This window comes from Montipora capricornis, chromosome 3 (genome assembly GCF_036669925.1).
Source record: "Montipora capricornis isolate CH-2021 chromosome 3, ASM3666992v2, whole genome shotgun sequence".
Classification (NCBI taxonomy): Eukaryota; Metazoa; Cnidaria; class Anthozoa; order Scleractinia; family Acroporidae; genus Montipora; species Montipora capricornis.
The window spans coordinates 36,662,084-36,679,583 of NC_090885.1; the positions used below are offsets into that span (position 1 = coordinate 36,662,084).

Consider the following 17,500-nt stretch of genomic DNA (forward strand, 5'->3'; position numbering starts at 1 on the left):
TAGTGAATGATAGTTGAAACTATCATCAACTATCATCAACTATCATGACCGTTTGAATGGGCCTTAAGTTACATAAAAAGGCAGACCGAAATAACCTATTGTCCAATCTAGTTTTACAAACAATTTTTTAACAACTTCTAAGCTATGTTACAAAAAAACAAACTAAAGCTAAATGGGAAGTACATCCAGCAAATAGCACTTCTATTGGAGAGCCATATGACGATGCCAAAAGTCGCCGGCGTATTGGAGATAGAATAAATGTTCCTGTAAATGCCACGTTGAAAGCTAACAAGTCCCAAGCAAAAGCAATCAAACGCTTGCTAATCCAAAAGAAGATCCAAGTAGTGTTAACTTCGATGGACGATAACAACGCAGAATAGCCGGGAAATAAATACCGTAGCACGGATGATCAGGTAGACTCTGTTCTGGACCCAGGGATTCTGCACTGTTGTGCAAGTGGTTAATGTATAAGTTGAGATTTCAAGAACGGAATTCAATGCGAGCCGACCATTTTTTAACCGCGAATCTTTCTATTTTTAAATCTCTGCGTACCAGAATTTTCTTATCCCAGAAATCCTGAAAATTAATGTGCAACCCCATTCTAGTAACTCCACTAAAAATGTAACCCCATTATAGTCAAACCAGCCGTGAAAATGCGACCCCATCCAGCGGCACATTCCCATTAGCCTCTTATAAGGAAGTATCCCCCCCCCCCCCGGGTCTGGGATATACTACTGTCATGGTATGCTAAATGTTCACTTGCCGTCCTCGTCTAATAAACGTCGCATGCTTAAGCTCCTTTATCGGGCCACGTGCACACGTTCATTTTATCAGTGTTGAAATGCGTGGAGTTTACTTCTCAATAGACCTTTTCGGCTTGTACATTTTGTTTTCCCAATACAGATCATGTGATAATACTCAGGAGGTTTGGTCTTTTGTTTTGTTCATGAAAATGAGGGCATGCAAGCATGAATATGCCTGCATGCACTCTTTTTAATGAACAAAACAAAGGACCAAGCCTCCTGAGTATTATCACATGATCTGTATTGGGAAAACAAAATGTACTAGCCGAAAAGGTCTATTGAAAACGCTCTTTTCCTTTGTCAATTTAGATTTGTAGGGTCCCTGGAATGCGGAAGTAAAATGCTCTTGTAAAGACGCATGTTCTCGTAAGAGTGGAAGATATTCTTGTCTTTGCAGAGTGGCGAGCAAACCGTTTTCGCCCCTGTAATCCGTTATGTTGTTCCCTACTATTCGACTTCAAATCGAAATATTTACAAATACAGACACAAAATACTATGATAATAGTATAATAATAACCAAAGGTTAGGAAATGCGGGCGAGGACGATACATTTTTGGCTATTTGGTTAATGAAAGATTTGGGGGCCCATACGGATTGCTATTTTCTGCGGTTCGCAGATTAGCAGAAAATTACTGTTTTCACGGTTCACTAAACGAGTGACAGTTACCATGGTAACGAGGCTAGTTCGTTGACAGTTAGGAGCACATGGTTTTGACAGTTCCATTCTAGTCTGGCGCTGCTCCCGCATAGTCAAATTTTTATCTTTTTAGTCTCATTACGTACGTTATCTAACGGTTTTCGTTACTTCCGCTGTCGTTGGTCTTTCGTTCACGATTTTATGTTGTCGAGTAGTTAGCAATCTTACTCCCTCGAGATTGTAATAAGAGTCTGGATCTGCTTTCGGGAGGGACCAGGTTTCCCCTCAGGGGTTTTTCCTGGCGGGCGGCAGACTCATTTTCGTATGTTTCTCGCTTCGTGTGTAATTTCCGTTTTCCAATAAAGAGGGTCTGACGTACAGCGGCCAGCCTAATCGGGTGCAGTGGCCAGCTCCCTAAGTTTTCATGTACATTTATTGGTCCAGAGTCGTTTATTTCGGGTGGGGTATAGGGGAAACGAAAGGTTTTGTTTTGCGGGGTTGAAAGTTTTGTCCATGAGGACAACCCCCATGCTCCACTCGCTTTCTTCCTCTATTTTGACACTAACAATAGAGTGATTTTACTAAACCTGTGAAACAGTTACCAACACTAGATCATTCCACGAGACACTAGTCCCATTGTTTTGTTTTGCTTAGTTTTAGTAATATGCTATAATTGTTGTTGTTTTACGGTGTAAATAAAATCACTCTAGGTTATAAAATATGCGTATTGATCGAGTCAAAATGATTGATGTAACGCAACAAAGATTTATTTAAAATCACAACAAGCGTGAGCTTTACGTGATCCAAGGTCCAAATTAAGCGTGATGCGCGTGAGAGAACAGCGCTCTTTGCATTCCATAAATTCTTAGTGGAAGACTCACGAATTGAGGAAAAATCGAGCCAGGGCCAAACTACACAACTGCCGCGCATGCGTTTGCAAAGGCAACGTTGAGATTACGGTTGCAGGTTCCTCTTGTCACCCGCAATTATGAAATGATAAACGGAGAATCTATTCAAAATCAGGACCTGAACTGACCTGATTCACGAATTGCTTTTGACGAAGAAGATTCTGACTGAAGCCTTTCGACGATTTCTCGAATTCTTGTAAGATCATGATAAACGAAATTTATGCGCGGCTCGTAATGCATTCAGGCCCTGAATGATGGAAATGGCCCTTAATCAAGGCTGCTTAAAAGAGTAAAGAATTTACCTGTGTTTTCCAGATCCTGCTGGAACAAAACCGCGACGACTGAAGCAATACAGGAAACTACCACCCCAATAACAGTGGTTTTCTTGCGACCAATTCTGAAAAACGAAACGTTTCACGATTTATATCTCAAGACAAAACTAAAACTAAATCACTGAAGTTTTCAGCTATGTCATTTATTTTTGCCACAGATCCACGGATATACATACAGTTTACAGTTGGTGTTGACGTGAAAAAAAGGGACAATGCAAATAAACATAACAGAACCACGACCCCACGCGGCACCGAAGAGCAGAGGTTTGCAAACTGAGCGATGAAGCCACGTCTGACGCGGGCTCTATGAGGTACGAAAGCGAATCACTATGACAATGGGGGGGATACTGCCATATATGGGCTATATAAGTATGTGCAGCTGTGAAGGGTATGGTTTTCAAGCAGTTTACTCTAGCATAGGGTATATAAATCAGAGCGTTTGGGTCTAGAATAGGGTATCATTTTTCACGAAACGGACCAGTTGGTTGAAGATTTTGTCAAGACTAAGGAAACCAGGAATTGCTACTCAAAAATATAAAAAAAATGAAATCGGCAAGTTTACATTTTCGCGACTCAGCCTCAACAGCGTTGATAGATGACCATCATAAAACGCTACTGGCTATTATTAACTGTCAAAAATCGGGATTCAGACGGAAATCGGTGGTATTAATACAGGTTAAAACTTGCAAAGTTTTGTACAAGATATAACCTCGTCTACTTTGTTTAACTCACCTTCATCAGACCTAACTGAATTGTGTGACCAGTATAATAGTGACCTATCTACTATCTTGAATAAACATGCACCCTTTCGTACGAAGATAATCACAATCCGGCCCAAGGCTCCTTGGTATAATAACTACATCAGAGAACAGAAGAGAATCTGTCGTCGTCTTGAACGCAGTTGGCGCCATTCTCGTACTGAAACTGATCATCAAGCCTATATTAATCAGTGCACTGTCGTGAAACAATCCATCTACACCTCGAAAATGAATTATTACTCTGATCTTATCAATGAAGCCGGTGTTGATAGCAAAGCTCTATTTCGCAATGTTGATCGTCTTTTACACAGAAAGGCAGAGAAATTTCTTTCGACATGCTCGTCAGCTGCAGCATTAGCAAACAATTTCGCTGAATTCTTAGAAACTAAAATTATTGACATCCAAAATCAAATTAAAGTTCACTTGACTCCTGATCTCTTCTGCACCTGTGACTCACCTTCACTAAAATGCCAACTATTATATATATTATTATAGTAATTAATTTTTCACCTACATCTACTGGTGAATTGTCAAAGATTGCTCATAAGATCGTCTTAAAATCATGCATCTTAGACCCACTTCCTTCCGCACTGATGAAAGAATACTTTGAAATGTTTCTACCGAACCTTGTAAGATCGTTACCTTATCTCTGGAATCTGGTTATCTGCCTCCTTCTCTTAAAACTGCTCAAAAATTACAGACCGATCTCAAACCTTACAGTAGTCTCAAAAATCATTGAAAAAGTCGTGGCTGTGCGCTTACATGAGTACTTGCTAAGTAACCACCTTCACGAGCCACTACAGTCGGCCGACAAGCCTTTTCATAGCTGTGAAACTGCTCTTGTACGTGTGCACAATGATGTCATGCGTACTATTGATAATCGTCAGTGCGTTATACTTCTTCTTCTTGATCTGTCTGCTGCCATCGACACCGTCGCCCACGAAATCCTGCTTAATAGATGAAACTTTAAATTTGGAATCAGCGGAACTGCTCTCAACTGGTTTCAATCTTACCTTACTGGTCGCACTCAATCTGTTCTGATTAATGGGAATAAATCACAACCTCGTAACCTCAGTTGTAGAGTACCCCAAGGCTCTGTGCTTGGACCTATCCTCTATTTATTGTATACTGCACCATTAGCTGACTTATTTCGACACCATAACTTGCAATTTCACCTCTATGCTGACGATATGCAACTTTACGTTTCCTTTTCAACAAATAATGACCTGAAATTATGCCTGACTGATTTGGACAAATGGATGAGTATCAACAAACTAAAATTGAATAAAGAAAAAACTGAGTTCCTCTTTATTCACTCAAAATTTAGACTACAGCAATGCTTGCCGTCAATCTGCTTTGGTCAAGACACCGTCCAGCCTTCTCAAACTGCCAGGAATATTGGTGTCACTTTTGACAGTACCATGTCAATGCTGCCTCATATTAATACTGTATGTAAATCTGCATTCTATCACCTTCGTAATCTATCACGTATCAGAAAATTTATATCAACGGAAACTGCCAAAACACTTGTGCATGCCTTTATCTCATCCAAACTTGACCACTGCAACTCCCTTCTGTACAATCTTCCGAAATATGCTGTTAAAAAACTACAGTATGTACAAAACGCCGCCGCGCGTTTAATAACATTTTCCTCGAAATTCAACCATATTACTCCCATCTTGAAAGATCTACACTGGTTACCAATTAATGAACACATAAAGTTTAAGAATTCTAATTCTCACTTTCAAGGCTTTGCATGATTTGTCTCCCTCGTACATACAAGAACTGATAAGTCTCTACCGTCCTTCAAGAACCCTCCACTCATCTACATCGCTCCGTCTTAACCCTACCAGCTATAATTTGAAGTCTTATGGATCTAGAGCTTTCGCTGTCGCCTCGCCACAACTTTGGAACGATCTACCAGAACACATAAAAAACACTGATAATCTCCAGACTTTCAAAACACGACTTAAAACTTATTAATTCAAGGAAATTTTTGTATAACTTTTTCGTTTATGAATTAATTTTTAATTTTAATTTTTCATGACTTGTAAAGCGCTTAGATCACGTCTGGATAGGCGCTATATAAGAAATGTTATTATTATTATTATTATTATTATTATTAAACAATTTATTGTCTTGATAAATGCGTACGTACGTGCTTGGCATTGCTGGACAAGTATAAATAAATCCTTTTTAACTAAGAAGTGATTGTGGTAAAAGGTTTTGTTTTGCCTTTGCTTTAGACTGTGCTAGTAGTGACCTCAGTTTCTGGAAAACAGCTACTCTAGGAGTTTACTCTAGTATAGTGCAGCGAAATCCAGCTGAAACTAGCTTTGGTATAGGCTAAGGGTTCCAGGGACCCAGCGGCACATCCCCACCCAGAAATTCGTTAAGGAACCCTTCCCCCCCCCCCCCCCCCCCCGGACTATGCCCCATGATAACTATTTGAAATATATTTGCAGATTACGCCAAAGCTGCGAACAGTTTACTTTTTATCTGTTGTTCTCATGACCGCGCACTCCACTTTTACACGCAGTATCACAAAACACATAACAGATTTGTTCGATGGGTGGATAGCGCCATCCACTAGACAACTCAATTGGTTTTGCTACTGTTTATCCCCTGGATATAGTGATTTTTTCCGTGGGTAATGTTGTCCACCTTTTGAACAACCGAGGCCAGGACGAAAAGGGCCAAATATGATGGTTTTGCTCTTTTGCCTCATCATCTGGTGATTGTTTAGGTTAATGCTGGGAGACGTCCTTCAATCGATTTATGAACTGCACACCTCTTTCAATATAAAACCGTTAGGAAATCCAACTAGAGGAAGGTAGAACAATAATTGCCAGAGTTGAATTCGGGATCCGGTGGGATTTAAACCCAGAGCATCCCAAACCCGTTCAGGCACGTCTGTTGGTTACGTTTAACGTACTTTCGATTAAGAAATATGCAAGTCCAGTTAGCTGGAATCTCGACGAGGCTTGTCAAAAAGAACACCAAGTAACGATTTCCACCAAAGGTTCCGGAGCTGTACGACACAGCGTAATACACCAATGATATAACCAACCTAATAAAATGAGAAACAAAAACTTAAAATGCGGCTACTTTGGCTTGAATACTACTTATTAACCGAGTTATTAAAGTCGAGTTATTAAACTGAGTCCTTGAATGACCGAGCGATAGCGAAGCCGAGGCTCAAACGGAAGTGATCACTTCACATCCGACATGCGAGCAGTTGTCAGTTTAGTTTGTCGTTACCGCACAAGTCAGGCGAACCATATGCCCAAGAGTGAATTAGATAAGAGTGTTGATCTACCACTTTGCAGTCTTCCCACAGCACAGTCACAAATGGATTTATTTTTAGATACACTTTGCGCGCGAAACAAACAAACAAAGGGCCCCCAATTTTAATCAATAAGAAGAAGCCATGTCACGCGTGACACGATATGGTGTAACCACAGATCCAAGAATGTTTGAGAGCCGCAACATGAATTTGAGAGAAGAAAATGTTTAACTGACAATTTGAAGAGTCCTTACGAACGGAAAGCCACTTGCTAAATACTTTTTAAGAATAAAAGTGAGGGATGCTAAAGAACGATGTTTGACGGCTCCATGCCATCATTAGAGAGATTTAGCATCACGCGGCAAACACCGGCTTGCCTTTTCACGTTTCACGTAAAATAGAAAGAAGGTTGTGACTTAAGCATCGCGTGACCCACGGCAACTCGAGTACTTAGTTACTAAAATGAAAAAAACAAAACTCGGAGTCTTTTTAAACATTGTTTGTAGAAAAGACGCTACATAAAATGAAAATCCTTACCCGTCAAATTTTGAGAATTTCGATGAAGCTATTTTGTCGGTCAACAGAGGGTCAACGTGAGTTCATGAAGACAATTGCGGCATGGAGTCAGTTACGAACTATCTATCACCATGAAACCTATTTTTTCCTCCTTTGGCATATTAGAAAATGGTATTGGGGTACTTTTTTCAGCAAACAACTTCTTATGTAGAAGAATCTTTTACGTGTACGGCAAACACGAAAATGCCTACTTTCACGTAGAAACTGCAAGCGACAGCCGGCAAACGTAGAAAATGGCGGGAAAATCTTGCTCACGTGGTCACTTTTGCCGTTCGCTTAAACGTGATGCTAAATGGCAAATTCACGTACGCAGAATTTTGGAAACCCCTAGCCTAGCTTATACAGTAAAAAGTACGTGTGAGCATCTCTAATGAATATAAGTCATTCTTTGATATCCCTCATTTTTATTCTCAGGCTTAATTGCTTTTCGAAAATTAAAGTTATCAAATATTTTTTGCAAACCTATTACTCCTGAGCTACTGCCGTAGAGGTTAATGGTGAAATGCTCTATGACAAAAATGAAGAACGCTTCTTACCAACAAAACCAAGATATTAGGGTTCTTTTTGTCATGTTTAATGAAATGAAAAGGTCCCTGAAGTCCCCAGTTCTCTCCTCTAAGGTTGCCATTTTCTGGTCTAACTCTCCATCTGGCATTTCTTTTTTATTGAATGTTGCTACCTTTTGGAGCTCTTCCCAGGCTTCTTTGGGCTTATTGTGCACTAATAGCCAGCGAGGGGACTCGGGTATAAACCTGATATAAAGGTAGAAAATAGGACATGAGAGATGACTTGTATAACGCAATAAGAAAAATCCAATATAGTATACGGAGCGAAGTCACTGTGGGATAAATGGACTGGCCCCCCTTTTTTTAGAAGGCTGTGTAAATAAAGGTCAATAAAACGGAACAAATGACCTTTTGGTGGTAATGAGGTAGAAAGTAATACTAAACTACAAATAGTCCCGTTCCTTAAAATTCTGGAAGAACAAGACATGTGTATGTGTGTTGTGTACGCAAAGGGAGGGCACTTGGGTCAATTTTCGCTGGGTATGTCCCGCTGGCCTTTCAGAACCCCTACGCCTTTATAGTCCATTTTATGGTCATTTAAAGACTTTTTTTTGCATTGGTAAATGTAATCGTAGTCACTTTCTGTTTATTGATAAACCTTATATAAAGCCTTTCAATTGTAATTTCAAAACGAAATGCAGTGACTAGTTAATGTTAAATCAACAACGCTACAGTTGTTTCTGTAACACCTTTTTTTTACCGCGAATCTTTCCATTTTTAAATCCCATTAGCCATCGGAATTTCCTTACCACTAAAATCCCGACAATATTTGCGAGCCCATTCTAGTAACTCTGTCGGGAAATCTGTTGAAAATGTACCCCAATTATAGCCAATCCAGTCGTGAAAATGAGACCTCATCCAGCGGCAGATCCCCATTAGTAGGAGGTACCCTTGAAGGGGGGGGGGGGGGGGGTGTATGGGGCTTGCAAAGCGGAGTGCATCAATTCCCAGCATGCTTACCAGGTTCTTTCCCGGAGATGATGAGTCTTATCTATTTTCAGTCTGGTGTCGGGAAAGCCTCCAAGAAATTGCTTTGACGAATCACAATGGACACAAATAGACGAATGAACCAACCCAAACTTATTTCTCGACCTAAACCTGTCTAACATGCCTAGCATTTTTAACCCTATGGCACTGAACCATTATTCCCTTAGGAAGTAAATGGACTGAAATTATAAAAAAATGTGTGTGTAATCGTGAGCAAAAATAAAGTTGACAACTCGCGTCAAAAGGGTAGCTCACTCATCATTGTTGCTCACAATGAACTAGCACAGAATTTTCAAAATTATTTAGCGTAAAATAAAATGAACTGCATAGTAACGTACGATCCTCAACTAAACGTTACTGTTGATGATCCTCATCTCAAATTTATGGGATTTCTTACTCACCACCAAAAGAATCTCTTATTTATTACTTACCACCAAAAGAATATCTGCAAGAGACCTGGAACAGCTCCGGCGATGGATAGTGTGCGCCAGTCCCTTATGAGGTAACCAAACAACGACAGAAGCATCAGGGATAATGCAAAGAAATACCATAGCGAAGTTCCAACCACGTGACGATGACGTTTGCCTACATATTCCACGAGCAACACGAACATAGACAGAGACGAAGACCCTGATAAAAAAAAAAAAAGAACAGAGAAAAAAAAGAAGTTATTTCCCTGAATATATTTTTTGTCCATAAGCAAACTGTGAGTTTTCCGTGAAACACCGTGAGAGGAAAGAGCTCTTTGCGCCTCCCACAGATGGGGAACGGAAGCAACTCAAGAAATCGAGGTCATCATAGGTGGATTGGGTAGACCAATTAACATGATTTCATTAGTCTTGGGAAGGATACATACGAAAGAAGAAAAAAAAAAGACATTTTTGTGTTTTTAACTTCGAAATATTTTCGTCTTTTAGCCTTTCCAATAGCCCGATGTTGAAAAGGGGGCTAGACACGAAAAACATATGTTTGAATGGTGGCCACTAGCGTATTAAGATTTTTTTGATATGAACGTTACTTCTAATAAGCAGCCGTAATGAAAGGAACAGTTCTCTCCGCAGTTCAAACTTTTGTCTTTCATACATAGCCCCCCCCCCCCCCCCCCACATTTTCTATCCCCTATGTTTTTATTACGAACTCAGAACGTTTGTGACCACATCCCAGTTTGCTTATTAACTCAATGCGTAGAGCACAGCACCGTTATCGTATAGGTTATGGAGTTCAAAGCCCGTTCCAGCCTAACTTTTTCAGGCTCTTTTCTTTCGTTATTGCGAAATTAACGTTTATAACGGCGATGATCACAACAATATTATATCAATTTTGCTACAATAGAATTCAACTTAAAGCAAATGGAATGGACAGACTACTTCAAGGGTGATGGACTTTCATGGTAACCAGAAGAACTGATGTCAGGTATCTGCGGATAAGGATTCAGGCATTGTTGGAATAAAAGCTGATTACTTCTTAAAGGATTCGAGCTTGTTAACTATCGAATTCTAATTCTCCACGAGAGTTATAATAATTAATTAATGTTATTAAATTTCCAATCTAGGTTGGTTCACTCAATCTCGGTTATTAGCTCATATACCTTAGTTTGACCCTATATGGTAAATGATTGCGCTAAGCGTTGCCAAGCTAACAGTTTTTTTCGCCAGAAAGCAAAAATTCTCTCTGAATAAAGAAAAATAAACGTTTTTTTGCGGAAAGCTCTGATTAATTCTGTCTTTTGGAAGTACTCGAAAAGGTCAGAAATGTTTTTGTGATAAGCCTGCGTCTGTCTGACCTCGCGGTTTTACACTACATCGCATCTTCATCAAGTTTTTTCCATTTCGCTCGGATTTTCTCGCTTTTTTCGCTCGTACTTCGTACTTTCTAAACTTTTGGAGTTTAAGGAATTTAATAAAACAATTATTCCCTTCTCGCCTGTTGGATATGAGACTGGTTCTAGCTAACTCGGCGCTACGCGCCTCGTTGGCTATTTACCAACTCATATCCAACGCGCGCTCATGGAATAATTGTTAAATATTAGAAATCAGTCATGGAACGTAGACTGGCATGTCGCATGATTCCGGACACATTACAATGATGACTGTAATGCTTGTAGAATGAAATTGAGATACAAATTAAAGGGGGGGGGGGGAAACATAGGTTTTGAGTGGATGCATAGAGGTTGTTAATCCATTGACTCCTGAAACGCACCCCATTGACAAGTAAAATCGTCTGGTATTAAACAGAATAGAATATATTAAGTCTCACTCCTAGAAGTCAATAGGTTAAATAGGACACAGCTTTGGAGTGGATTTAGAGGCTGTTAACCCATTGACGAGTAAAATCGCCAGGCCTTAGACAGAGTTAAATCTATTTAGCTTCACTCTCAGGAGTCAATGGTTTAACTAATAATCGCAAAATGTTCATTTTCGTTACGCGTCACCATCATACTATCTATAAATCATTTTTAATAAATAAGAGTGAGGTGGAGAACGGGGAAGGAAACACTTGCAAACAAACCTGTGAATTTTCAAAACCTTCCCTCCTTCCCCTTCCCCTTCCCCCCACCCCACCCCTGTGCCACGCTAGGGTGGGGTCGTAGGTTAAGGTCTAGTATTAAGGTCTAGTAACAAATTTTTACTTGCGGTTCCTCGGTCCAATCAAAAGACTTATGGGGATAGGGCATTTTCTATTGTTGCTCCTCGACTTTGGAATGCCCTTCCCAATGTAATTGGGCGTAGTATTTTCCTTAGCATTTCTAAAAGAAATTTAAAGACATATTCTTTTAGACCGACATACTCAAAAAGGTGCACACCGAGGGCTTCAAGTTTATCAGTAACTGTTACCCTCGTAAAAATAAAAACCTCAACCTTTACCTTTATTGTTATTACAAACTAATGCTACCTGTTTCCTTCACCCGTCTGCAAAAGAATGTCAAGCCCCAATTGCAAATATGTGCAACTCACCAACACAAACGCCGATTAAACATCTGATTGCCACATACAGCCAATATACCCGAACAAAAGACGCACCCAGTGCCAGGACATTGCATAACACAGAAAGGAAGTAGACAATAGGTTTGCGACCGAACTTGTCTGATAAAACGCCTCCGACAAGCACACCAATCATGTAGCCAAGAAACATAATGGATTTATTCAAGACGGAGAAAGCAGATGCCTTGCAAACCAGGTCAAACTGAAAAGAACATACGAAGTAAATGATGTTTTTGAGAACGAAAATGTAAAATGTATTTTTCAATAAGCAATTGAAATGTGCAGGAGCACGAGAGCAGCACCAACGTTTTCAATGGGTTATTATTATATAGATACTGATGAAATACTAGGATTTTCCTTTTTCGAAAAATATAATCTTAACCGCGCGCAGTGAAGATTTGTTTTTTTTATTATGTAGACAGGAGTGACTTACCGGGAAATATAGCACTCGTAGAATCAATACGACCACCAAGTGGCGTATTTTTCGTATGTAACACAAGTTGTGATAGTGAGCAATGTCACGATTCCCGCCTTCTTTGTTTTCATTAATATCCAGTATTTGCATTAAAGCTTGCTTTTCAATCTCTGCAATGTACATTTATTGTCCATATGATAAAAAGAAAATTACACGTTAGCTCGAAGATATGAATTTTATATTCTCGTTTGTTTGCAACTCAAACACCGTGTAATACCCTCTATATCTTTCACATAGGAGGATATAGGGGTCGTCATGGTAACTAACACGCTTAGCCAATAAAAAGCGAGCTTCCTCTTCATGTACTACAACGTCATTTTTCTGTTCTCCCAACGTCAGTGGCTTCATAGCTCAGTTGGTTAGACTGTCGCGCCGGTATCGCGAGGTCGCGGGTTCAAACACCGTTGAGGTCCTGAATTTTTGAGGCTTCTATACTCAGTTGCTAAAATTGCCTCCATGACTGCGAGGATTATAGCTTTACTTGATTAATATTTTATGACTCAATTTGACATTATCATGACTTGTTTGTCATAACTTTCATGTCTAGTTTCATGTTACACAACTTGCATGATTTAGCGGTTGACAGGAGCCCATAAGTTTTTACTTATGGGCTCCTGCGGTTGATGAACAATTTTTCATCATTTTGAAATTGAATAAAACATGTTGTATTTAATCTGGACATTTCATCAGTATCTATATATAAAAAACAGAACTTTGCATGGCCGCTTAGTGATACCAATTTTATCTTCTCGTGCTGATAGTATCTCGCACTCGTTCGCTGCGCTCACTTATGGGAGATACTAAAGAGCCTTAGATTCTCGGACGAGGACGAGAACGAGTACGAAATTTAACTGCCCGTTTTTAGCGAAAATAGTTAACTGGTCCTGTCTTAAGAACGGTGCCTACTAATTCAAAGGAAGTTTTGCCCCGGTTTAGGAAACGTAGATCTTAACAAGTGTTATTGAAATCCAAAAAAAAAGTTGGGGGTAGCCACGCATTTTTCAAAGATAATTGATGAATAATATTTGTAAAAAGCTTTAAAATACAAAGCTAATTATGGCGTTCTTTCTCAAATTGAAGCTTAATTATCTCTCAAAAATCCACGGTTATCCCCATTTTTCTTTTGGATACTAGGAGTACTTACTAAGATCTACTTTCTCCGGATAGTTTTAAACCGCGCAAAGATATCTCTGTATTAGTAAGCATCCCCGATAGGAAACCCGAGTATCTCGAGATTCGCAGAACGTATGCGCAATAACAATAGTAAGCAGCATCCTTAAATAGCTTTAAATAGTGGTGCACGCGGCTCTTCGTGGAAGCCATGTAAAAAGAAATTACCCGGCATGTCATTTTCATTTCATTAAAGGACCCAACTCGAAGAAGAGGATTGGTGGATATGAATGCAATTCTTATAAAACAATACTGTCAACGACATCCCAGTCGTGCTTGCAATTGACTTCATTATGGTAATTTGACCAGGGTCAAAACTGAGTAATCTAAACAAGATGCATATCTGTGTCCTAAAACATGGACAAAATTTAAACTTTTATTTGCATACATGTTAGCTCTTTCGCGCTGTTACGGTGTTCGACCTGACTAAAAGCCACTGCAAGGCTTTTCGTTTTCCCTTTTCTTTTGCCTGAGGTAGTTAAGGGACCTATCACAATAGCACGGTACAAATTCAGAGAACGATTAAATTGACCTATGTCAATAGAAAAACCATTGGAACTTAATTTCAGCTGCTTACTCGGAGCGAGACAGCCTGCAGAAACTCCTTTTTCCCTGTTGTAAAGCGTGACTACTCCACCTAGAAAAATGACGAATCATACGCATATACGAGTGCAGCAAGAGAGAGTCTGGTTGGACTCACGGTCAACACATCGGAATGGAAAATGATCTCGATTAACGCAAGTTTACTGGGTCTGTTCTCGATCTTCCGGGGGCTTCACTCTATACTGCATGGGCGCACTACTTTCTTGATAAAATTTTTAAAAATGCATTCGATCAGTTTCTAAAGAGAAAATGCTTTGAAAAGCGCTGTTGGATTACGACTGCGCTCACTTTATATATATGGCCTCCTTCTGCCTTGTAGGCAAGGGATCATTGGTATTGGCACTTAGGCTCGTGACTGCGAAGACCGATTCTGGAGCTGCAAGGCCTGTGGCAGTGTGAAAACTGCCTAAATTATCGCGTTCCACGCGTGGAAGCCTTCTTCCTCTGTCTCTTCTCCTCCCAGGTCCTCATCCTCTGTACCTCTGCCCGTTTGCATCCGTTCTTGACAGCTACCCTCCACTTAATACGGTCGTCAGTCAGCGACTCCCAGTTGTCTACTCTGATTTTGGCTGCCTTCATGTCTCGTTTGCAAACGTCTTTGTAACGAAGAAGCGGCCGCCCTATCGATATTTTGCCTTGAGCAAGCTGTTCATAGTGTAGGTCTGTCTTATGGAAGGTGCTCGGGGCCCAAGTGGTGGACATGGCCTAGCCAACGTAGTCTACGCTCTGAGAGGAGGTACTAAAGTGGGTAGTTGGAAGTTCTGCACTTTCAAGCACTTCCTGGTTGGTGATTTTATCCTTCCAGGTGATCTCAAAAATTTTGCGGAGGAATCTGAAGTAGAGTGTGTTCAGTCTATCTTCTTGTCTATCTCGTGTATGTAGGCCATGTTTCTCTCCCATACAACAGGGTGACGAGGACGCATACAGAGCATTCAAGTCACTATCCAGGGAGAAATTGGAGGTGATTGTTGAGCCAAGGTACTTGACTGCGTCCACAGAGTTGAGTGCTTGGTTGCTGATCAGGATGGTCGGCTCAGCATGGGTCCCCATTGCCAGTACCTCAGACTTTTTGATAATGCTAAGGCTAAAGTCCTGGCAGGCAGTCGCGAAGCTGTCTATGATCGCTTGTTGTCCGCTCTCTGTGTCACTGACTGTCTTCACTTTGGTCTTAGCGTGGAGACTTGTCAAGTTCAGTAGCTTTCCGTCGTGGCGTGTACGGTGAAGGAGGCTGCCCTCACTGCAGAACTGGAAGGCGCGTTGGAGGAGGAGAGAAAAGCAAATACCAAACAGGGTGGGTGTCCACACGCAGCCTTGCCTCTTGCCACTGCGAAGTTTGAACGGGCGAAATCAAGAGTCCTCTTGGCGAAATATTTTAACTAAAAAAAACATACACACAAACGAGACGCTATATCAACTTAATTTATCGTCGAATTTAGGAGTATTGCTTTCCGTGGTAATTTTAGGCCTTTCTGGACCCTTCTGGGCTATCATAATTTCGAATTCTTAGCATATTCAAAAATCTCCACCCTGAAAAGCGGGTTGAAAAAGTTGAGGATTCGCCGGCCGGATTCGCCAATATGTGTGGACGAAAGGTGATTTCGCAAAGAAAAAGTTGCAGGAAAAAGAATATACGGATAGGTGTAAAAGGGACCTTACAAATATTCGGACACCTTAACGACTTAAATTAGTGTTAGAGTTCTCGTGAGATCCAATACAATGTGATTGGTTGTCATGATGACGAAAACAAAAGAATAATCTGGTTCCGATCAGTAAACGATAAAGCCTTGAAATGCTCAAAACAGACAATTTACAACTGCTAGTGAATGACATGCATAGGAATGCTACCTTGAAGGGTATGAAATTAAACCCTATAAGAAGTGTAAGATGATCATTACAAGCCTAGCTATAGTAATCCTTGTTCCAGAATTAGGTCCTACTTGCTTAGAACAAGTAGTAAGTTGATTACAAACTACTGGGTCTTTATATCTTCAATAACCTTACGTGGGATATGCCCACTGCAATTATATTGTTAAAAAAGCAAACAAAAGATTGTATTCAATCAGGGTACTCAAGAAATGTGGTCTTTCCTGTACGGATTTTACACAGGTATGTTTTTCTATCATAAGATCTATCTTGGAATATGCTTCAAGTTCTCCTGTTGGGGCAGCCCTTCCCCTTTTCCTTTCTGATCTCATAGAATTAGTTCAAAAGAGAGCCCTATTATTTACCGTTAGTCAAGTTATGAAGAGGCCCTTATTGCATCCAAATTCTAGACGAGAGGAGTTTTGTATTAGATTCATGAAAACGATACATGACCTCTCCCCCCTCGAGTAATCTGTTGCGTAACACTAATCATAATCATGAATAAAATCCCAGGTCTGGGAATAGTCCGGTGGAAAAGTTAGTTGCCGATACTAAGCGCTTTAATAACTTCATAACTATCCGCCTGTAGAATCATTAGAAGTAGTTTAAACTGATGCCAATCGCTTAAATGCCAATATCATATTATTGATATTCGTTTGTTATTTATTTACTTTATTTAATATTTTTGTTTGTTTCCTGCTGACATCCTTGTAATTCATGATCAGGTGTAAAAATGCTGCCAAAGGATTGAATAAACGATTATCATTATTGTTATGATGAAATGGTATATGAAATGAATCATATATGAACTGCGGATATGAAATCAAGTGAAGCTATGATCTTCGCAGTTATGAGAGCAATTTTTGCAATTGCGTAGAGAAGCCTGAAAAATTCAGGACTTCAACTGGGTTTGAACCCGTGACCTCGCGATTCCGGTGCGACGCTCTAACCAACTGACAGTTGGTTAGAGCGTCGCACCGGAATCGCGAGGTCACCGTAGTAGTATAGGAGTTGAGGGTACCAGATCATTTTTGATCTGTTACCAAACCCAACTCTATACTACTTTCCATTTAATGGCTACCAATTTTTGATCTCGTATTTTCGGCTATCAATTTTTTGATCTCGTATTTTTGGTTTACCATTTTTTGATCTTATATTTTGGAAATCTATACTACTTTCAATTTTTGGAAATCTATATGTTTTTAAAATTAATATCTCATATAATAGTATAATGAGTTGTAAAAACATACATCAAGAACTTGTTGATATGGAAGAAGTCGTCTGTCCATTTTGCAATAAAAAAATAGGTAACCAAACGAAAAAAATAGATCAATGTTGCAGTCAACCAGATATAGTGAATAATAACAATATAGTTTGTCAAAATTGTGGAACAGTTCATGGTTACAAACCTGTTGTTGAATATGTCGAATTTCATCAGAACAAACACAGATTCTGCCGTAAATCGGTATATCAGAGAAAATATTATATAGAAAATATTATTAATAATTTAGCTATAAAAAATGATTTTCAGATTTCTGTAAAGAATAAAGATAAA

The 17,500-nt window shown here is 39.8% G+C and overlaps 1 protein-coding gene and 1 pseudogene across 1 annotated transcript in view; one reads left to right on the forward strand and one right to left on the reverse strand.

The window, feature by feature from the left end:
• LOC138041335 (organic cation transporter protein-like) overlaps positions 1 to 17,500 on the reverse strand; it is a 54,080-nt gene that overhangs the window by 13,075 nt on the left and 23,505 nt on the right. Inside the window, exons 2-6 of the mRNA XM_068887112.1 lie at positions 11,808 to 12,036; positions 9,285 to 9,483; positions 7,837 to 8,052; positions 6,374 to 6,508; positions 2,651 to 2,745 (exon numbers count right to left, since the gene is read on the reverse strand). Of these exons, the coding sequence (XP_068743213.1) occupies positions 2,651 to 2,745; positions 6,374 to 6,508; positions 7,837 to 8,052; positions 9,285 to 9,483; positions 11,808 to 12,036 (874 nt within the window). The remainder of the gene's footprint in view (positions 1 to 2,650; positions 2,746 to 6,373; positions 6,509 to 7,836; positions 8,053 to 9,284; positions 9,484 to 11,807; positions 12,037 to 17,500) is intronic.
• On the forward strand, positions 4,629 to 5,421 carry LOC138041791 (uncharacterized; annotated as a pseudogene).